The sequence below is a fragment of the Budorcas taxicolor genome, chromosome 1 (assembly GCF_023091745.1).
Source record: "Budorcas taxicolor isolate Tak-1 chromosome 1, Takin1.1, whole genome shotgun sequence".
Taxonomy (NCBI): Eukaryota; Metazoa; Chordata; class Mammalia; order Artiodactyla; family Bovidae; genus Budorcas; species Budorcas taxicolor.
Genome location: NC_068910.1, coordinates 53,918,168 through 53,939,047, shown reverse-complemented (window position 1 = coordinate 53,939,047; position 20,880 = coordinate 53,918,168). Strand labels below are relative to the sequence as shown.

General features: G+C 44.2%; 1 protein-coding gene across 1 annotated transcript in view; it reads left to right on the top strand.

Annotated features, from left to right (window-relative positions):
- GPD1L (glycerol-3-phosphate dehydrogenase 1 like) overlaps nucleotides 1–12,094 on the top strand; it is a 58,088-nt gene extending 45,994 nt beyond the window's left edge. Inside the window, exons 6-8 of the mRNA XM_052658837.1 lie at nucleotides 1,416–1,649; nucleotides 2,029–2,135; nucleotides 9,200–12,094. Of these exons, the coding sequence (XP_052514797.1) occupies nucleotides 1,416–1,649; nucleotides 2,029–2,135; nucleotides 9,200–9,296 (438 nt within the window). The 3' untranslated portion in view covers nucleotides 9,297–12,094. The remainder of the gene's footprint in view (nucleotides 1–1,415; nucleotides 1,650–2,028; nucleotides 2,136–9,199) is intronic.
- Nucleotides 12,095–20,880: the final 8,786 nt, after the last annotated feature.

Below are 20,880 nucleotides of genomic sequence, written 5' to 3'. Positions count from 1 at the left end.
GATCTTGCAGCCCTTACGAGTCTCCGCACAACCACTCACATCCATTGACAGCACAAAGGCAACCGCAGAACAGGGGTGCTGAGTTTCCAGTACAATGTGACTTACAAAAGCAGTCATTTGGCCCTAAGTTGCTGATCCCCGAACTAGGCAATCAGCTTCTGAAGAGGCAGGTCTGTGTCCGAGCTGCCTGGTGTCCAGCAGAGAGCCACATAATAAGCCAGCACTTCACCAATGCTAATTTGCTGCTGCTAAGTCGCTTCAATCGTGTCCGACTCTGTGCGACCCCATAGACAGCAGCCCACTAGGCTCCTCTGTCCCTGGGATTCTCCAGGCAAGAACACTGGAGTGGGTTGCCATTTTCTTCTCCAATGCATGAAAGTGAAAAGCGAAAGTGAAGTCGCTCAGTCGTGCCCGACTCTTAGCGACCCCATGGACTGCAGCCCACCAGGCTCCTCCGTCCATGGGATTTTCCAGGCAAGAGTACTGGAGTGGGGCGCCATCGCCTTCTCCGAATGCTAATTTAGGGATTATCAAATGAAACAAAAGGCAGAAACTTGATCTACACGTATGCACCCATCATTACCCAGTACTTCTACCCCAAGGATGCTCACAACAAAAATGCCCGCCTGGGGTCACCAGAGGCCACGTGCCTAGCGCCGTAGCAGAGCTATTTGCAGTGGCTACAAACTGGAAACTACCCCAGTGCCAACTACCCAAAGGGGTGAATTGCATTGATTTTGCACAGTGGAATACAATGTGGCAATGGAAATAAATGTGTCCTGTGTTAAAATACGGCTGAATCTCACAAATGTGATGTGGAATTGAGACAGAGAAGATAGACACACAGGATTAAATCCTGTATGATTCTACTCACATAGTGCTGGGACAGGGAAAGTAAATGTATGCCATTAGAAGTCAGGAGAGCGGTGACCTTTGGTGCTGGGGTGACTGGGTCGGGGGGCCGACGGGGGCTTTCTGGGGCACTGGTTACCTTCTGTTCCTTGACCAGGGTGCTGGTTACATGAGTGTGTCGTTTGTGAAACTTCATCAAGCCCGGTACTTAAGACTTGACTACTTTTCTTTCAATGTTATAGTTGGATAAAGCCTTTGATTTATTAAAAAAAAAAAAAGTCTGTACAAACAGTGTTTAACTGGAGATGGCTCTGCGCCATTCCCTTTCTCTGGCGGATGCTTCCCTCTGAGTCCAGGGTCCAGAGTGCTCTGGGCCGTTTGCCCCATGAGTGGGAGCTGATCCCTCCTTCCTTCTCTCTCAGTATAAGAGTAGAACCCTGGGTCCTGTGGGACCCGGGGAAGCCGGCCAGCATCCCTGCCTCTGCCCGTCCCACCTCCCCGCACACTTTCCCGCAGTGTGCCTGTGAATGACGGCACCTCCCTGCTTCTTGTCTCCTCCCCAGAACATCGTGGCCGTAGGCGCCGGGTTCTGCGACGGCCTCCTCTGCGGCGACAACACGAAAGCCGCTGTCATCCGCCTGGGGCTCATGGAGATGATCGCCTTCGCCCGGATCTTCTGCAAAGGCCAGGTGTCCACGGCCACGTTCCTGGAGAGCTGCGGCGTGGCCGATCTCATCACCACCTGCTACGGGGGCCGGAACCGCAAGGTGGCCGAGGCCTTCGCCAGGACCGGCAAGGTAGCCCGGGGTGGGGGGCGTCCCGGGCTGGGGAAGAGCCGCTGTCCAGGGTGCAGAGGCTGTGTGTGCCGGGCTTGTCCTACGCACCCCCACCTGCCTTCACGCACATGCACTTCAGGCCTACGCCCTCTACCTTGTGTGTTATTGCCTTTCCTTGGCCTGCTGCTCCCCTCCCCTTACCCTGCTTTTAAAATAAGTGATGCCTTAGGGACTTGCCTGACATTCCAGTGGTTAAGACTGGAGCTTCCACTGCAGCAGGCATGGGGTAGATCTCTGGTTGGGGAACTAAGATCCCACGTGCCATGCAGCACCACCAAATTTTTTTTTTAAGTGATGCTCTAGATGTTACAGGAGATTATGTTCATCCATTGTTTTTAAGACCATCGAAGAACTGGAGAAGGAGATGCTGAATGGACAGAAGCTGCAAGGACCTCAGACTTCAGCCGAGGTGTACCGAATCCTCAAACAGAAGGGGCTGCTCGACAAGTAAGTGCCCCATTTTCCGCAAAGCCAGAGGATCAGCTGTCATTCTGCTCGCTGATGAGCACAGTCCGCGTTTGACTCAGGCATTTGCCAGGCATGGACAGAAAGTTAGCAGAGCAGTGTCGTCCTTCGTGTGTTGTGAGGGTCTACGGCAGGAAACGTCTGCCTGCCCTGAAAACAGGCATTTACCCAAAGTCCGAAATGAGGGAGGGGAAATGAGCACTGTTAGGCACAGTATCAGGTTGGCCAAAAAGTTCACTCGGGTTTGTCCATCAGTGGAAAATCCCAAGCTAACATTTTGGCCAACCCAAGACAAAATAGGAGTTTGAGATTCTGGCTTGCCCTGTCGGGTATTTGGTAAGAGTTACATGGGTTTTCCAGGTCATTCAGTGGTAAAGAATCTGGCTGCCAAGCAGGAGACCTGGTTTGATCCCTGGGTGGGAAAGATCCCCTGGAGTAGGAAATGGCAACCCACTCCAGGATTCTTGCCAGGAAAGAATGGACAGAGAAGCCTGGTGAGCTATAGCCCATGGAGTCTCAAAAGAGTTGGCCTGACTTATAGCATGACTTAACATGACTTAAAGCAACGTGTCATATATTTTTAATAAAAAATTTAAAATAAAGGTTATTCTGTCCTTTTAATAAAAAGATCACTCTTGTTAATGAAATGTCAAGCAATTCAGAAAAAAAAGGAAGGGCGAGTCCCCCTAGGACTCTAGCACCGGAGGCACCCTGTGTTAAGGTGCAATGAGGAACCTTGCCGTCTCCTTGCCTTTCAGGTGTACCCATCCATACTCTGCTTTAAAAGGAAAAAGTACCACCTGTGTGCAACCAAGATCGAACCCTAGGATCCCAGGACAGCACACGGGAGAGGCTAGGGTCCAGTCCTTTGATAGGATTCCGAACTGACACGTTGGCCGGTGTGAATCTGTGTGCGCCCTCTAACTGCAGGACGATACAGGCTGGAACAGGCGTTCTGGGATCAGTACCTGCCTGTGTAAAAGCAGATGTAACCAAGCAGGAGAAGCCTGCCTCTCCGTAGTCATGTCCCATTTCCTTCTGATTAGAAGTGGACCTTCTAACTGATTAGAAGTTGGTGATGGACAGGGAGGCCTGGCGTGCTGTGGTTCATGGGGTCACAGAGTTGGACGCGACTGAGCGACTGAACTGAGACGTGGACCGTGTCCTGCCTGTGTTGAATGAGGTCGCAGCTGGGTTGGGGTCCCTACCCTTCTCCCAGGCTGAATGTCGAATCCCTCAGTGTTCAGGCGGAGCTTAAGTCCTGCCATCCTCACTTGGCGCCACCTCTCACCCACATTTCTTTCTCTGCCGTTCCAGCCGTCATCGCCCTGTCTTCCTTCCCTTCCTACCCCCTTCCCTGCTGTAGAAAGAGTGCTGAGGGGGAGGCCAGTGGCCCTATGGGTCGCCAGCTGTGTGGTCTTGGCAGGTCATGTGTTTAGCTGTTCTATGCCCTTTTATCTACAAACTCAAACTGGTAGGCCAGATGACTGCTGTGGTTACCTCTAACTCAGAGACCTCCTGTTCTTTGAGAATGAAATTCACAGGCCTTAGGTTGGCATCTCAGTCCAGTTACCAACTTGGCTTCTAACAGCATGTCCTATGAGCCCTGTTTAGTGGAAGTGGACCTCCCTTACCCCAACCGCCTCTCTCTCAGACTCCTGTGTGCCTTTCCCTGGCAGTTTGACCTGCCTGGACACCCCTTTCATGAGCATCTCAACCATCACGGCCCATGAGGCAGCCTGGGTGTGTCCTCAGAGAACCTTTTCCATACCCTGTAGACTTAAATCACTTCCTGTACTTTGAAATTACTGTTTAGAGCAGCAGTCAGCCAACTTTTTGTGCAGAGAATCACATAACAAAATTTCACCTTTGCAGACCACACACAGGCCTCTGCCTGTGTGTCTTTGTTTCCTTTTATAGCCCTTTAAACATGTAAAAATCATTCTCAGCTTGCAGGTGGGGCAAAAACAGGTCACAGGCAAGACTTGTATTTCTGGCCGTGGTTGCCACATCCCTGGTTTAGACACTATTGCTGCTAATGTGTTGCTGCTAAACTTACAATTTTACTTTGATTTTTCAAGTCTGGGAGGGGGACCACGCTTCTGGGAGAAAAAAACATTGCAGTCATACAAAAAGGCGCACACGGAAAAGAGGGCCCTGATCCCCACCACAGACAGAAGCCGCTTTGTCAGGGTTCCTTGAACTTTCCACACGGTGCTTTCATTGGTGTAACAGTGACTGACTCCACAGTCTGCTCTGTCCCTTTTCTTCACTTCAAGATATGTTTGGAAGATTGTTCAACATCTGCACCCAGAGGTCTCATTTACTGTGCAGAACATTCCACAGTGCGGGAGAACCTCTGTTTATTAACCAGTCTCCCCTTGATAAATGCTAAAGCTGTCTGGGTTTTAATGCTGTCTTGAAATGTGCTTTCTTCAGCATCCTTGTGCCTGTCTTTACGACCACGTGTGAGTATCGGGAGTTTGTCTGCTCGGGCTCCCGAGGCAAAATGTCTCAGACAGAGTGGCTCACACAACAGAAATTTCTTCTCACAGTTCTGGAGGCCGGAAGTCAGATATCTATCCGCTGGATTGACCTCTCCGAAGTGTCTCTCCTCGACCTGTAGATGGCGGCTTACCCCCGTGTCTTCTGGGGTCTGTCCCAGTCTCCTTATAAGGATACCAGCCATATTGGTTTAGGGCCCATCTTAATGAACCCTGGTGTTCACTTAATTTCCTCTTTAAGTGCACCATCTCTGGATACAGAGATCTGAGGTGCACTCTGAGGTGCCGGGGCATTGGGTGAATTGAAGAGGCTGGGGTACAGTCAGCTTGTAACAGTGCTGTAAAGGGCTGGGGCCTCGTTTACATATAACACTACACATCTCTGCGCCTTAAGGATGTCTCAGATGGTAAAGAATCTGCCTGTAATGCAGAAGACCCGGGTTCGATCCCTGGGTCTGGAAGATTCCCTGGAGAAGTAAATGGCAACCCAGTCCAGTATTTTTGCCTGGAGAATTCCACGGTCAGAGGAGCCTGACGGCCCATGGGGTCACACAGAGTCAGACACGACTGAGCGACTAACACACATGCATCTCTGCCTTGCCGAGGCCTGAAACATCTAAGCCCTCAGTCTCCATTAGTGGGATACTTGGCTGATAGGTTTATGTCCATTTTGTAATGAAACATTGTCTTTGGTCCTCCTTTCACTTTTTGTTACTTTAAAATTATTTTTCTGTTTAGCTATGCCAGATCTCAGTTGCAGCATGTGGGAGCTTTAGGGATCTTTAGTTGCAGCATGTGGGATCTAGTTACTTGACCAGGGTTCAAACCCAGGCTCCCTGCATTGGGAGTGTGGGGTCTTAACCACTGGACTACTAGGGAAGACCTTCATTTTTTTTTAAACTAGTTTATTTTTTGGAAGTATAGTTGCTGTGCAACATTGTATGTTACCGGAGAAGGTGATGGCACCCCACTCCAGTACTCTTGCCTGGAAAATCCCATGGACGGAGGAGCCTGGTAGGCTGCGGTTCGTGGGGTCACGAGGAGTCGGACACGACTGAGCAACTTCACTTTCACTTTTCACTTTGATGCATTGGAGAAGGAAATGGCAACCCACTCCAGTGTTCTTGCCTGGAGAATCCCAGGGACAGGGGAGCCTGGTGGGCTGCTGTCTATGGGGTCGCACAGAGTCAGACACGACTGAAGCGACTTAGCGGCAGGGTTGTATGCTACAAGTATACAATATAGTGATTAACAACTTTTAAAGTTTGTACTCCATTTAGAGTTATTATAAAATATTGGCTGAATTTCTCATGTTGCAAAATATATCCATGTAGCTTATTGAATTCATAACAGTTTGTACACCCCATTCTTCCACCTCTCTCTCGCCCCTCCCTGCTTCCCTCTCCCCACTGGTAACCGCTAATTTCTTCTCTATATGTGAGTCTGCATCTTTTTGGTTATATTTATTCATTAATATTCTTTTTTATGGCTGAGTAGTATTCCATTGTTTCTGTGTACCAAATCTTCTTTATCCATTCATCTGTTGATGGCTGTTTAGGTTGCTTCCATATTTTAGCAATTGTAAATGATGCTGCTATGAATATTGGGGTGCACATACTTAAATTAGTGCTTTTGTTTTTTTCAGATATATGCCCAGGAGTGGGATTGTTGGGACATAAGGCAGTTCTGTTTTTAGTGTTTTGAGAAACATCCATACTGTTTTCCACAGTGGCTACACCAATTTACATTCCCCCTAACGGTGTAGTGAGGTTCCCTTTTCTCCACATTCGTGCCAACATTTGTTATTTGTGTTCTTTTTCATGATGGCCATTCTGACAACTGTGAGGTTATGTTCCTTTTGACTTGCATTTCTCTGATGATTAGTGATGTTGAACATCTTTTCCTGTGCCTGTTGGCCATCTGGATTTCCTCTTTGGAAGAATATTCTGTTCTTATGCCCATTTTGTAATCGTGTTGTTTATTTCTTGCTGTTGAGTTGTATGAGCTAGTCATAGCATTTGCAAATATATTCTCCCATCCGGTAGGCTGTCTTCGTTCTGTTAATGGTTTCCATGTCCTCCTCCCACTTTTTAACCTTCTTTAGAGAGTTCCTCAAACTGATCTAATTGGCTTTATAGTCTTAATTTTTGGATGTCCTGTGGGCCTGAAATAAGTCCTTTCTTAAAAAACAGATTTTGCTTTTGAGCTGTGGTGGGGCTTCGCGGCTGCATGCAGGCTTTCTCTGGTTGTTGCACACGGGCTGCTCTGCGTCGGGGTACTCGGGCTTGTGCACAGGCTTTGGGTGCACGAGCGTCAGTCGTCGTAGCACTTGGGCTCAGTAGTTGTCACTCAAGGGCTCTGAGTGCTGGCTCTAGAGTTGTGGTGACAGGCTTAGGCGCTCCAGAGCATGTGGGGTCCTTCCAGATCAGGGATTGAACTGGTGTCCCTTATGTTGCAAGGTAGGTTCCTAACCCCTGGACCGCCTGGAAAGCCCATAACATTTTAAATGATAGAAAATAGCATTTAGATGGGCGTTGTAGCCTAGTGGTTTAGTGTTAGCTAGAAAAGTCACAAACTGTGCCTCAGTTTCCTCATATATAGAATAGGGATAATATTATCTACCTTATAGTGTGGTTGTGAGGTTAAACAAGTTACTTGTCAATAGAAATGCACCCCCCCCCCCCACCCTGTATCACTTGTCATCATCTCATCTGCAGAACACATTTTGAAAATGCTAGTTGTGAAAATTGGGAGTACTTTTGGCTTCACGAGCAACAGCCAATTAAAACACCTTGAACAATATGGTTATTTTTCTCTCATAACGGATTCCGGAGGTAGATGTTATTGGTGTTGTCTCAGTGTCTCTGGGTTAGAATCTTAGTGATCCTGTTGGCCATTCCTTAAAGCCTCAAGGTGGCTGCAGCAGCTCCAGGCATCACATACTCACAACTGTACTCAGCAGCATGGAGCAAGGGCGGTCTAGCAGATATTTTTGTCAAGTGCCTCTCAAGGAGAGTAAGATCTTCCCCAGAAACCCTCCCAGATGTATTCTGTCTTGCTGGCTAGAACTTGTGTACTTGGCCAATTCTGGTGTGAAAGAAAGGCTGATATAGGGTATTTCCAATTTCAGTAAGGGAATGATTTTGGGTGGCACTCATTACCTGCCACTCTGCTTGAGAACCATGCAAATTGTTCTCACCATAGGAACAGGAAAGTTAAGTCATGGAAGGACAAAGGAAGGAGTTAAAATCGCCTGGCCTTAACTCCCATTCACAAAAATCCATTCGACAAGCACTAAGCACCTGCCTCTTGCCTGCACTGGGCCAGGCCATTTTGATGCAGAGGTGAACAAAACTAGGCTTGGGCCCTGTCCTCTCGGATAGTCTAGAACCCTTGGCTGCGATGTGGCTGCATTTACAAGCTGCTGTTTATTACACACATCATGTATCAAGTGTCGTATTTTCCACCTCACACGTTAAGTCACTTAATACAACAATCCTGAGTGTCCAGTCCCATTCTGCAGATGAGCAAAGGGACAGAGGGGTTGTGAAACTTGCCCAAAGTTAATAGGCTGTGAAATCAAAGATTTTATTAAGTCTAGCTGACTCTGAAAAATGCCAGAACATTCTGCACCTTAAAAAACCCACAGTGACAGACTGTCATAAAGACATGTAACCTATCGGCACTGTTTCCTGTTCTTGAATCATGTTATCACTGTAGAATGCTTAACTAGATAACTTTCAGAATGGTTTTTAAGATTCTTGTGATTCTTTCAAGCTCACTTTGGGCAGTGTGTATGGGTTTGAAAGCCTGTTGACATTACTTAGTTATTTCCTTAGTGACTTCTGCATTAAAAAAGTAAATACTTACTGAGTGAGCTAGCAGTACCCTGGGATAATGTTACCTTTTCTTATAGTGGATTATTAGCCCACTCCTTCATCCCCTCATCCATTTCCAACTGTCATTTATACCTGTGTTCGCATCTTAGAAGAAACAGCAGGATAAATTCCACCTCCCACGTGAGATCAGCGTTTTACTAATCATGAGTCCCCTGTTGATTCTTGTGGGGGTGTTCCGGGCCTCCACTATTCATGGTGCTGTGTGGGCTGCCTCGTTTTCATCCTTGGATGATTTGTTTAAGAGAAGCGAGCGCAGTACCTCCCTACAGTTTAAAATTTATTCTCCAACCTTTTAAAACAGTGACATACCCCTGAGTCCATTCCAGATTTGGTCAAGAGCCTGAGCCACAACTCTTGATGTCGGTGACCACAGATGTCCCTGTAAAGAGTCCCCTGGGACCGGTCTGTAGACAGCACACTCCAAGCAACCAGAGGATGGTTTAGGTTGTACCAGGTTCTTACAGCCACGGTGCAGAGGCTCCCTGCAGACCACATAAGGAAGGGATGTGAAGGAGGGCGCTTTGTTTTCCAACAGTAGCATGCTAGGCTGCAGTCTGTTGGGCCGGACAGAAAGACTGGTTGGTTCTGCCAGGTAGACCAGATGGCTTAACTTGTCTTTTCCCATCCCCCCTCCCCCACCCAGGTTCCCGTTGTTCACTGCAGTGTACCAGATCTGCTACGAAGGCCGGCCCGTTCAAGAGATGTTGTCCTGTCTCCAGAGCCATCCAGAGCATATATAGAGTGGATCATGCAACCTGTCAGGAAACGGCCTGCCTTTCGTATCAGACATTTAGATTGGTGGAAACCAGGACTTGGCAACAAAGATGTATGCTCAACTGTCATCCCATCATGGATGTGTATGAATTTTTACCAGGTTCACGTTTGAATTGCAAGATGAAGTTCATTGGCTAAGATGTTACTGGGCAACATCTGGACGCACATATGTGACCATGTGAGTGTGTGTTCCTTTCTCATTCTATTGGTGTTTCTATGAACTAAAATTAAAGGCCCTTTTTAAAAATCACTTTTGAAATTTTCCCACCGTGGTAGCATACAAGATTGGAACTATCGCAGCTAAAAGTTTTGAGTTTCACCAAAGGATTTCTTTTTCTCATTCTCAAGATTAAGGTTAAAATGTAACAAGCATTAACATGGCAGAGTAGATGAGTGAGGGGGTTCAACATACTGTAACTTAAACACTATCTCAGAGCCAGCGTAATTAACTGTTTCAATTGTAGGTTGATCTTTTTTTTAAAGTAATTACGTATTTTAATTAGGTAGTCCACTCATTGATATGTTCCACTCATTGCAGTTTTCTGCACTTTCAGCCTCTTTTCTCTTCATTAACTACCAGAATGTACTTTGGTAAAGGCACAGCAGTGGCGGAAGGCCGAGAACTCACCTGGGATGTTCCTGCTGTGTTCTTCGATAGCTACCATTGTGTGAGGCCTTTTGTTAGGTTGTACTGTCGTTCACACATTTCTCGTAAGCCTCACAGACCCCCTGAAAGGGGGCAGCTGTTACTCCTCTTCTAAGGTCCAGGCTCTCTGCCTGGTCATCTGACAAGAAGGCCAGATCCAGAGGCTCAGTCGTCACTGGCCTGGCTTGAACACCCGCTGACTGGTCATAGCAAGTGCTGTCCCCAGGCTTTCTTGAGGGCGTGGGCAGCTTTCTGCAGTTGAGACTTGCATGGGTTCTTGTCTAGAAGGATGTCACTCAGTGTGGACCTCACTCCATTTGCTCCACTTGAAGTCTCTTAGAAACATAGGTTCCCAGGTCCCTCCCCCACCCCAGCCTCTGAAGTGAGGTCTAGTATCTCTGCCTTGACATGCCTTCCATGTGTTTCGATGCTGTCTACTGTCTGAGAACCACTACTGTAGAAAATTTATTGTTTAGATTCGCATTTCTCAAACCACGTTCCACAGGAAACCAGCGTCCCAGGATCCAGTAGTGGTCCTGATGTTCCCTGGCAAGATCCAGTGAGTTTGGGAAAAGCCATGTCTGTACACCCCTCCTGAAGGGATAGACTGTGTGTTCATGGAACATGCTTATTTAACCCAGCAAGTCCCAGACAGATTATGGAGATTTTTTTCTTTTTTCTTTTTTTTTGGCAAGGAAACTTACCAAAGTTTCCAAGGAACACTATTCCAGGCTGAGGCAACCACAGGACGGTGCAAGTATACTACACTGTCTGCAAGAAATGAGAATGAATGACTACCTGTGGTATTGTTCATGCCGCACCTTTATATAAAGCTCAGGTCTGCCACAGTCTTTGCTGAAGCTTTAAGGCGACACTATCAGGTACAGCCAAGTGGATGTCAACTTCGCTGAAACGCACACTGTGTGGACTAAGTGCTTTTAATTCTAGAATTAGAATGGAAATTACTGTATCTTTGTAAATGTGATTGGTTTCAAGATAGCACTGCGGTTACCTTCCATGGTAGTGGGTGAGTGTTAAGGAAATGTATGAATGTCTTTTACATTTTCTTGGATTTTCAGTCACTTTGAGATTTTGACCTTTTTTATTTTCCAGCTTGGGATTTGTTTTCCCCTGCTATACCCAGAATGATTATAAACTAGATTTTTTTGTGTGGGAATTTTAAAAACTCCTATACATAGAAGAATATGAAAGCACACAAAATGCTATGTTTCATCGATTTTAGTGCCACTGTTAATCAATTTTTGCTTGTCTCATAATTAATCTTTTTAAAAGTTTGTACCTAAGTAACAAAGTTACTTTTTAAGATACATAAAGGGCTGTAAGCTAATTGTGGTGTCTGTCAAGTAGCATCATCAGATGTGAGGATTCGGGTTTTTGTCTCGTGTATATTCTTCATCTGCATTCAGCTTCTGTCTCTGGGTTTTGTACTTGAGTGTTTTTTCTTTATAAATGCCTTCTCACCCTTCTGAAGTCTTCTGACTGTACCTTTTGAACATACTGATGATATTCTGCACATATAGAAAAAGGTAAATTTTATATAAGTTTATGCTTTGCTAACTAGATATTTATTACTCTACGAGTTATCTATTTTTATAACCACCTGTGGTCCATCATTTATTTTAATTCACCTTTCTTACTACTAATTACGGTAATTGGGGAGGGAGACATCTAGAAAAGAAGCTTAATTTATACTGTTTCAGCCAAATCTGTGAATGTAAAAACTACACTGTTGCCTTGCGATAATCCAGCCTACTCTAATGTGGAACATTATCTATCTTGAAACCCATCCTAGCAGGTGGAATTGAGCTAAACTCCTACTGGTTTTTTATTTAAGTCTTAGCTATCGTGTGGCCCCATGGCATCAGCCCAGGGAGTGGTGAGATGCCACTGTACCAAGGAATCTTCAGTTTCTTCCACGAGCTCTAAGAGCCTTTTACCTACACATGTACTATGTTTGTTTACAGACTGTAGGTGGATATGATTTAAAAGCTTGATTTAATAAAAATTGAATCCCTCCAAACCTGTGCTACTGATCCTATTTTTTTTTAATCAGCTTATGTGATAGTTTTATTTGTTTAGGTAGTCTCTCTTATTTCTCTCCCCAAATTGTGTTACCTTGACAACAATAAAAAGGCAAATTTTAAAAGAAGGGCTTCATCTCTAATGCGTTCCTCAAAAACACATCTGCTTCCATTTGTCGGTAGCTGTTCCTTTCCATGGCTTGCTGATATTTTTATGGAATTAGAAGCATAGGATGGAGGCCTTCTCCTTCCATCCATTCAGTGGATTAAATGTGAGGGTGAAAGGTTGTTGCTAAACCACAGAAGATGCCGAGGTTCTTGGCCTCCAGAGGAGAAGAATTCAATCCAGGGCCAGAAGTGAGTCTTGATCGCTCAGAGATTTTGTGTGATAGAGTTTAGAGGAAGCATCTGACATAGACATCAGAAGGGGCAGAAAGAGTGCCCCCTTGCTAGTGTTACAATGGAGTTATATACTTTTTAATTACTTATTACAGTGAATCAAAAGAATGTCTGGAGGTTGTTAAGACCTCACTAGACCCAGTCCCATAATTTACATTTCAAGATAATAGCATTAGCCAGAAGGTGTTTTCCAGAAACTGTCCTCAAGCAGGATACATTATTATATAATCCTAAGGAATGTAGAGGGAAAAAAAAAAAAAACGTTTGTCCTTTGCCAGGGTCCAGCCTCAGCAGAGTCCAGGGATACCCTCAGGATGGACGACGTTGGCAAATGAATGAATGACATGGGGAGACCAAGCTTCAGTGAGCGAGGCCCGTCACTTTATTTTTCAGAGGGAGCTTTTATACCCTGAGTTGTACATTGAGCAAAGTGAAAAATGCAGCATCAACTCAACATTCCATCAGTATTAACTTTTATAGATACCAGGTTCCTTCCTGCAAGAGTCTTACTTTTTGTACATTATCTTCTGGCCCGGAGGCCTGTTGATATTTTATGACCCCTTTTTGATAAAGGTTGGTCAGCCAGAACAATAATTTTCCCTTGAAGTGTTTCTTCTTAAATTGCTAGCCTGCGTCACCCTTAAAGTACAGAGTTACATTTTTATGGAGCAAAGATTCAGTGGGTTCCAGCAAAGAAAGAACTTATTAACTCAAAGTCTAATGTTGCTAATGCTAAGGCTACTGCTTGTTTTTTCTATATCCTAACTATATGCACTCCCAGGAACACAATGGATAAGGGATGTGGGAACTTGGCAGCAAGCATTGGCTCAGCAATGTTGCAAGAGTCTGGAAACCTGCCAAGTAAGCTAGAATGCTAACAGGGGGGTTGAATTGAAATACTCCTTTCATGCCCAGGAGATTATTAACTAGAGCTCTAAGCTGATTTTCTTTAGAGAAAGGTGATCAGGGATAGCCCCCCGCTGGTATCAGAGGAGTTAGTGAAAGGCATAAAATAGTAAGACAGACAGACTCTGGTTTTGGGGTAGATGCTCGAGCAGGTCCAGGGGGTCCCTCGAGTCCTGATTCGCCTTGCCTGTCAGGTCTCTTCCTCATGACCTTTGCCATGGGTGGGATCAGCCCAGGGAGTCCCTCAAGTCCTGAAGCCTTGCTTATCAGGTCTCCTTCACATGACCTTGTCATGGGTGGGATCTCCCGTGCTGGCTCCCGGCAGTCCTTTCCTCCTCCTTGAGAATTCCAGACCCCTCTCTCCTTGGGGACCCCCGGACTTCTTATCAACCTGCCTAGGAATTGACTTTCTCAAGGGAAATGCCCAGAATCCTGAAACAGATGGGGACACTGATGGCCAGAGCAGCCAGGCTTTGAGGTGGCTCTGTGACTGCGGGAGAGAGCGTGGGAGTGCTCACTGTATCCCTAGGGGTCCGGGCTGTAAAGCTTATGCTCCAGCCCTCCAAGGGCCACACGGTTCAGGAAAAAAATGGACTAAGAAAGCACATGTTTGGGCACAAACAAGAAAGTTGAGCACCAGGTAGAGAAAAGGTCTCTGCTAAAGACTTAATCATGCCAGCACCACAAACAGGCTTTGGGTTTGAATTTTTACTTCCAGGAGTCACAAGCAAAAAGTTAACATAAAAATCGGAACTTGGGCCAGTAATGCCAGTAACTGACAGAAAGAAAAATCAGCAACATCTGCAGAAATCTCTGGATCCAGGCTGCAAGGCTTCCCATAAATATGCACTTCCTATAAGTATTCTCTATTGAGTATGTACTTTTAAAATTATAATCACAAAATAGTTCATTATGAGTGCAGGTCAGTAGATTTTTTTTTTTTTTTAAACAGAAGAATTACATGCCCAAGGTTCCCGATATTTATTTAAGCAAAATGAGAGATGCTTTGAAAGGTACTTTTAGGAAGAAGTGTACATGGCCTGGGCGATGGTTCCTGGATTAAGTCTCCAAATTTCCAGGGGCTCCACCACTCTCCTGGAGGCTCACTCAGTGACAGGTATGAAGACAAATGAGCACAGAGACCTCACATTCACCAGCCCGGGGCCTCTTCACAAAATGAGCAGGAAATGACTCAAATGTCAAAAGAAAAAAACAAAGGTCATACAAGGAAGATTAAACCATTAAGAAGGAGACTTGTAAACAAACCTATTCGAACATCTAGATATGAACATAAATTATGTCATTGGACAGATTAAAGAGTAGATTTGACAAGAGCTGCAGAGGGAATCAACAGAGTGGAAAATAGATATGAAGATATTAACAGAAAGTAGCAAAGAAAATATCTGAGAATTTAAGAGGTAAGTAGAGGATAGGATAAAATTCAATATACATCTGATTGGAGTTCCAGAAGAAAGAAGAGGGAGAGGCGATTTTTGAAAAAAATAATGTCGAAATTTGTCCAGAGTTAATTGTATACAATCAATTTTGTTATTCTCCCAAATATATTTCCATTAAAATTTTTCTCCATTAAAATTTTATTACATAGACCTTATAACTTTATGACTGCTTGTAAAATAAGTTGATGATGAACTTTTTTCTGTTTTGGAAATAAACTATATAAGAGAGCTATAAGTGTAAGCTACTAATTTACTGACGGTCTGATGGATCTGAGTACTGGAGCAAGTTGTGTCTCCTTTGGTTTGGATGGGAGGTGTAGCGCTGTGGGAAGACTTGGGTTTTGGATTCTGCTTCATTGCCTTCAGTTCAGTTCAGTCGCTCAGTCGTGTCCGACTCTTTGCAACTCCATCAATCGCAGCATGCCAGGCCTCCCTGTCCATCACCAACTCCCGGAGTTCACTCAAATTGCCTTAGTGTCCATTTAGTCAGGTCAGCCAAGTCTTCTTTGAAGTGCATTTTCCTCATTGATTGGGAATAATATCCATGCAGCTCAAGGATTACTGTGAAGGTCAGTGAGGCAGCCCACTCCAGTATTCTTGCCTGGAAAATCCCATCGACGGCAGAGCCTGGTAGGCTACTGTCCATGGGGTCGCACAGAGTTGGACACGACTGAGCAACTTCACTTCACTTCACTTCAGTGAGAAACAGGAAATAATAACTTTAAAGGAGGAGAACATAATACTAGTAGCTGCTTGTGCAGAGACAATGATATATATTTACTAAATTATTAAAAAAAATTTTTCTGAGTTGTACAGTTAAACTACATTTCCCAGCCTCCCCTGCAGCTAGGTGATTGAATTCTGGCCAGTTGACATAGGGAAGAAAAAAATACCTCTTTGGAGGAGGAAATGGAAACCCACTCCAGTATTCTTGCCTGGGAAATCCCATGGACAGAGGAGCCTGGTGGGCTACAGTCCTTGGGGGTCACAAAAAGTCAGACATGACTGAGTGACTAAACCTACCTACCTTTCGATGTTAAGACTACCTGCCCTTTGTCGAAAAACTTCTGTATAACCTGGCTCCTCCCCTCACCTCTTTGGAGCAATTCTCTCAGGGTCACTTGAGATGCTGTCTCCCTGGCTTAAAGTCCTTAAAATTCCCACCAAATAAAACATAACTCCCAACTTCTAAAAAAAAACAAAACCTTGCTGGGGTTACATTCGGTTTGAGTCTCCACTCGTTTCCCGTGTGCTGATTGGATATCAATTTCCAGAATGACCTGGAAGTCATACATTGGCTCTTAAAGCCTGGATTCTGGGACTTTCCTGGTGGTCCAGTGGCTAAAGATTGCACTCCCAATGCAGGGGACCTGAGTTCAATTCCTGGTGGGAAACTAGATGCTGCAAGCCACAACAAAGATGGAAGATCCTGCTTGCCACAATTAAGATCCTGTGCAACCAAAGAAATAAAAAGTTTTAAAACAGAGCCTGGATTCCTACATGACTATGTGGAGAAGTTTCCCCCAACCTTCAGTTCACATTGAACTGTGATAGTTAAAAAAAAAAATCTTCTTTATGCCACTGAGATGTAAGTGTTATTTATCATAGCATCTAGCATAATTTTCCTTAACTTGCTAAAAAGACATCTATGGAGTTAAGACAAGACGGAACTTACAGAAATATCAAAAGATTTTGGAGAATTTATTCACTGGTCCCTACAGCATCTTACTATCTATTTTGGCATCCCTTGTTGGGATATAGAAGCTGTGTTGGAATGTGGGTGGCGGTTTCTCCAGTGGTCATGTATGGATGTGAGAGTTGGACTATAAAGAAAGCTGAGCATTGAAGAATTGATGCTTTTGAACTGTGGTGTTGGAGAAGACTCTTGAGAGTCCCTTGGACTGCAAGGAGATCCAACCAGTTCATCCTAAAGGAGATCAGACCTGGCTGTTCATTGGAAGGACTGATGTTGAAGCTGAAACTCCAATCCTTTGGCCACCCGATGTGAAGAGCTGACTCACTGGAAAAGACCCTGATGCTGGGAAAGATTGAGGGCAGGAGGAGAAGAGGACGACAGGATGAGATGGTTGGATGGTATCACCGACTCAGTGGACATGGGTTTGGGTGGACTCCGGGAGTTGGTGATGGACAGGGAGGCCTGGTGTGCTGCGGTTCATGGGGTAGCAGAGCTGGACACGACTGAGCTACTGAACTGAACTGAACTGTGGCTTGCAAGATCTTGGTTCCCCCGACCAAGGACTGAACCTGGGCCCCCTGCAGTGAAAGCGTAAGTCCTAACCACTGGGCCACCCAGGGAAGCCTTTAACATGTGCTTCTTCTGCTAGAGTCTCCTTAAGTTACCTTCCTCAATTCAGAAGCTTCCAATTAGAAGTGTCATTCTGTTCAGTTCAGTTGCTCAGTCCTTAGATTTTCCCTGTCTACATGCCAGCTGTCAACTCCAAAACCCTCGTGTAGCTGAAGCTGAAAGAGTGACTTCGACTCCCTTCAAAAAGTAAGGAATGATTGATACTGTGCATAAAATAGAGAGCTAATGAGAACCTACTGTATAGTTCAGGGAACTATACATCTACTCATGCATCAGTAGTCACCTAAATGGGAAGGAAATCCAAAAAAGGGGATCGAACATATAGCTGATTCACTTTCTGTACAGCAGAAACTAACACAACATTGTAAAGCAGCTACACTCCAGTAAAAATTAATAATAAGAAAACCTCCTGAAACCAAAAACAAAAAACTAAGGGAAAAAAATCTTTGAATTTTAACATGTTGAGTGCAAATGAGCCCATTGGAAGAATATTTCATCATTGTACTTGTGATTTGTCAAGTTGGTGTTATTCAACTTGTTGGAAATGGAAATGCTTTTATGCTTTGATGGAAGTGTTATCTGTGATTCTTTATTGTTACTGCTCTTATTTTAAAATAATATTTGGGAAACAGTCCCTTCGTTTCAAATTAAAGTCCATCTGCCCACTTCCTTAGTAGCCACTGTTATTTATTCCTAATGTGCTATTCTAGAATTTCATTTTACATAAGCAAATATATACTTATTCCCCTTCCCATTTTTCTACACAAAATAGGGATTACTATGCATCTTGGTTTTTTTTTCAGTTAACATTATGTCTTGACCATCTTTTACATCAGTTGCTTTTTTTAAGCAACTTTTAAAAAACCTTTATTTTGAAATAATTTTATCAGTAGTTTCACAGGAAGTTGCAAACATAGTACAGAAAATTCCTAGGACCACCCAATTTCCCTGAACATATGAACACTTAATTTTGAAAATTGCATATTAAAATGCTAGCGGTAAAGTACTTCTGGCTTACTAATCTGGTACCTTGAGCACTGTGTGTGTGCACTCAGTCGTGTCTGACTCTGTGCAACCTCATGGATCATAGCCACCAGGCTCTTCTGTCCATGGAATATTCCAGGCAAGAATACTGGAGTCGGTTGCCATTTCCCACTCCAGGGGATCTTCCCAACCCAGGGACTGAACCCGGGTCTCTTGTGTTTCCTGCTTTGGCAGAAGGATTTTATTTTATTTTATTTTTCTACCACTAGTGCCTCCTGGGAAGCCTGAGCTTTGTATATATGAATTAATTTAATCCTCAAAATTCATCAGCCCATATACAGATGGGAAAGCTAAGGCACAAAGAGGCTAAAGAACTTACCTAATAGACTGTAGTTGATAAAACCAGGATTTGAACTCAGGCAGGTTGCCTTCAGAGTTTGTGTGTGTTTTTTTGTTGTTGTTGCTTCAAGGGGCAAGTGATCTTAGTTCCCTGAGCAGGGATCAGACCTGTGCCTCCTCCATTGAGAATGTGGCGTCTTAACCCACTGGACCAGCAGAGAAGTCCCCAGAGTTTGTGTCCTTTACTTTAAGGTTATGTCATCTCCTTTCAGTAATGGCTGTTCATAGTGAAGCAAAATCAGTGATTGGAAAGATCAAAACTGTAATCACTCAATAATTATTTCTGCAAATTTGCATAAATACACCATGTTCACGCGTGTGTGTGTGCTGTGTTCAGTCACAGTCATGTCTGACTCTTTGCGGCCCCGTGAACTGTAGCCCGCCAGGCTCCTCTGTCCATGGACTCTTCCAGGCAACAAACCTCGAGTGGTTTGCCAATTCCTACTCCAGGGAATCTTCCCAACCCAGGAACTGAACCCGAGTCTCCTGCATCTCCTGCTTTGGCAGGCAGGTTCTTTACCACTAGCACCACCTGGGAAGCCCTTGTTCATGCATGTATGGGATTTTAAAACATAATACTGTTCTAAAGTTTCCTTTAAAAGTCTTAATATTAAAAAATATGGATTTCCCATAGCCTTTAAATATCTGCATATGTTTAATTATATGACTACTCCATAGTTTATTATAGATGAATACTTAGATTGTTTTCTTTAATATGATAATTGCCTCAGTAAGTATCCTCACATGTGAATCTCTGTTCACTTATGTAAGCAAATCTAGAGAATAACTTCCTAGAAGTGGAATGATTGGCACAAAGATTTGTGTTTTGTATTTTAATAGACCCTGCCAAGTTAGCCTTCAAAAGGAAGGCTGCAATTTATGGTTCTGACCTCATTATCATTTCCTGATTACTTTTATAACCAATATTTGTGATTCTTTTATAAAGAGAATTAAATAGAACCAATAAATCTGAGAAATGCACAATGTTGTATTTATCAAGAATTTAGGGAATTCCTGGCAGTCCAGTGGTTAGGACTCTGCGCTTCCCCTGCTGGGACCCCAGTTCAATCCCGGGTAGGGGAACTAAGATCCCACAAGCCACATGGTGTAGCCAAAAAAGAAAAAAAAAAAGAATTTAGAAGTGTCTCCTTAGAAGTTTTGTTACTCAAAACCACAATTTTGTTAAAAGAACTGTTTACTAGTAGTTGTAATAGTGGTACTGAAAGTTTATATAAGCATACAGAATATGTCTTGTGAGTGACTTGTTTATGAGGATTATTGAAACAAGAAACATTAATAAAAAGAAATTTAAAACATCACAAGTTGAAACAAAATCCCAGAAGACTCTTGTAAAACGCAAGCTGAAATGGGTTTACCACCCTTGTCAGGAAATTCCCGGTTCCAGTGAACGATGACCCTCCTGTCCACCAGAGGTCACTCTTTGGAAATGAGTTCGCCCCAGGCAGTTGGCAGGCTTAAAAAAAAAAAAAAAAAGCATTATTGTTCCAGTGGCTCTTTGGTCAAGTGTTGGGAAGGTCACGCTGTTCTTAGGAGCTGAGCCAAGTTTGTGCTGCACAATTGTCCCGTATCTAGGTTTCATCCTGATGTTGTAACTCAAAACAGACTGTAAGTTGGTATGCTTTACTTTTAACTCTGTCCTGTATCCGCTTAAACACCTGACTGGATTTTGTTGCCGCTGGATTTCTTTCCCTTCCCTGACATTGGGCTCCCACTTAGTCCGTCTTCATTAGATGTCTGATTTCTTCTCCATCTCATTCTGACATTGACATTCCAGCAAAAGCAAAAATACCTGCGTTTTTGTTTTCCAGAAAGACTCTAGGAATATCTTTGCAGAAATACTTCTGGAGGATGGACCTTCCGTGCTTTAGAGAAGTTTCAACAAGGAGGGTGGTACATAGCGAAGGGGGAAAAAAATCTTTGCATTCTAATCTTCCCCCTGGTTTTCTGGTTCATTATCTTTGGAGATTGTGTGATTTCCATTTAGAAGCTGTTTTATCAAGAAGTGAATAAAATTTAAGCTTCAAGACCCTTACTTGTACAAGTGCCTTCTACCTAAGTTTGTTTTCTTAAATTTGTATTCTTTTTTTTTTTTGGCCTCACTGCAAGGTTTGTGGGATTTTAGTTTCCCAACTAGGGATTGAACCTGGGTCCTTGGCAGCAAAAGTGTAGCCCCTAACCACTGGACCGCCAGGGAAGTCTATGTATTCTTTTTCTTTTTAATTTATTTACTTATTTATTTTTAGTTGTACTGGGTCTTCATTGCTACTCGGGCTTCCTCTAGTTCTGGTGAGCCGGGACTCCTCTTCCTTGTGGTTCAAGGGCTTCTCACTGTGATGACTTCTCTTGGTGCAGAGCACAGCCTCTAGGCAC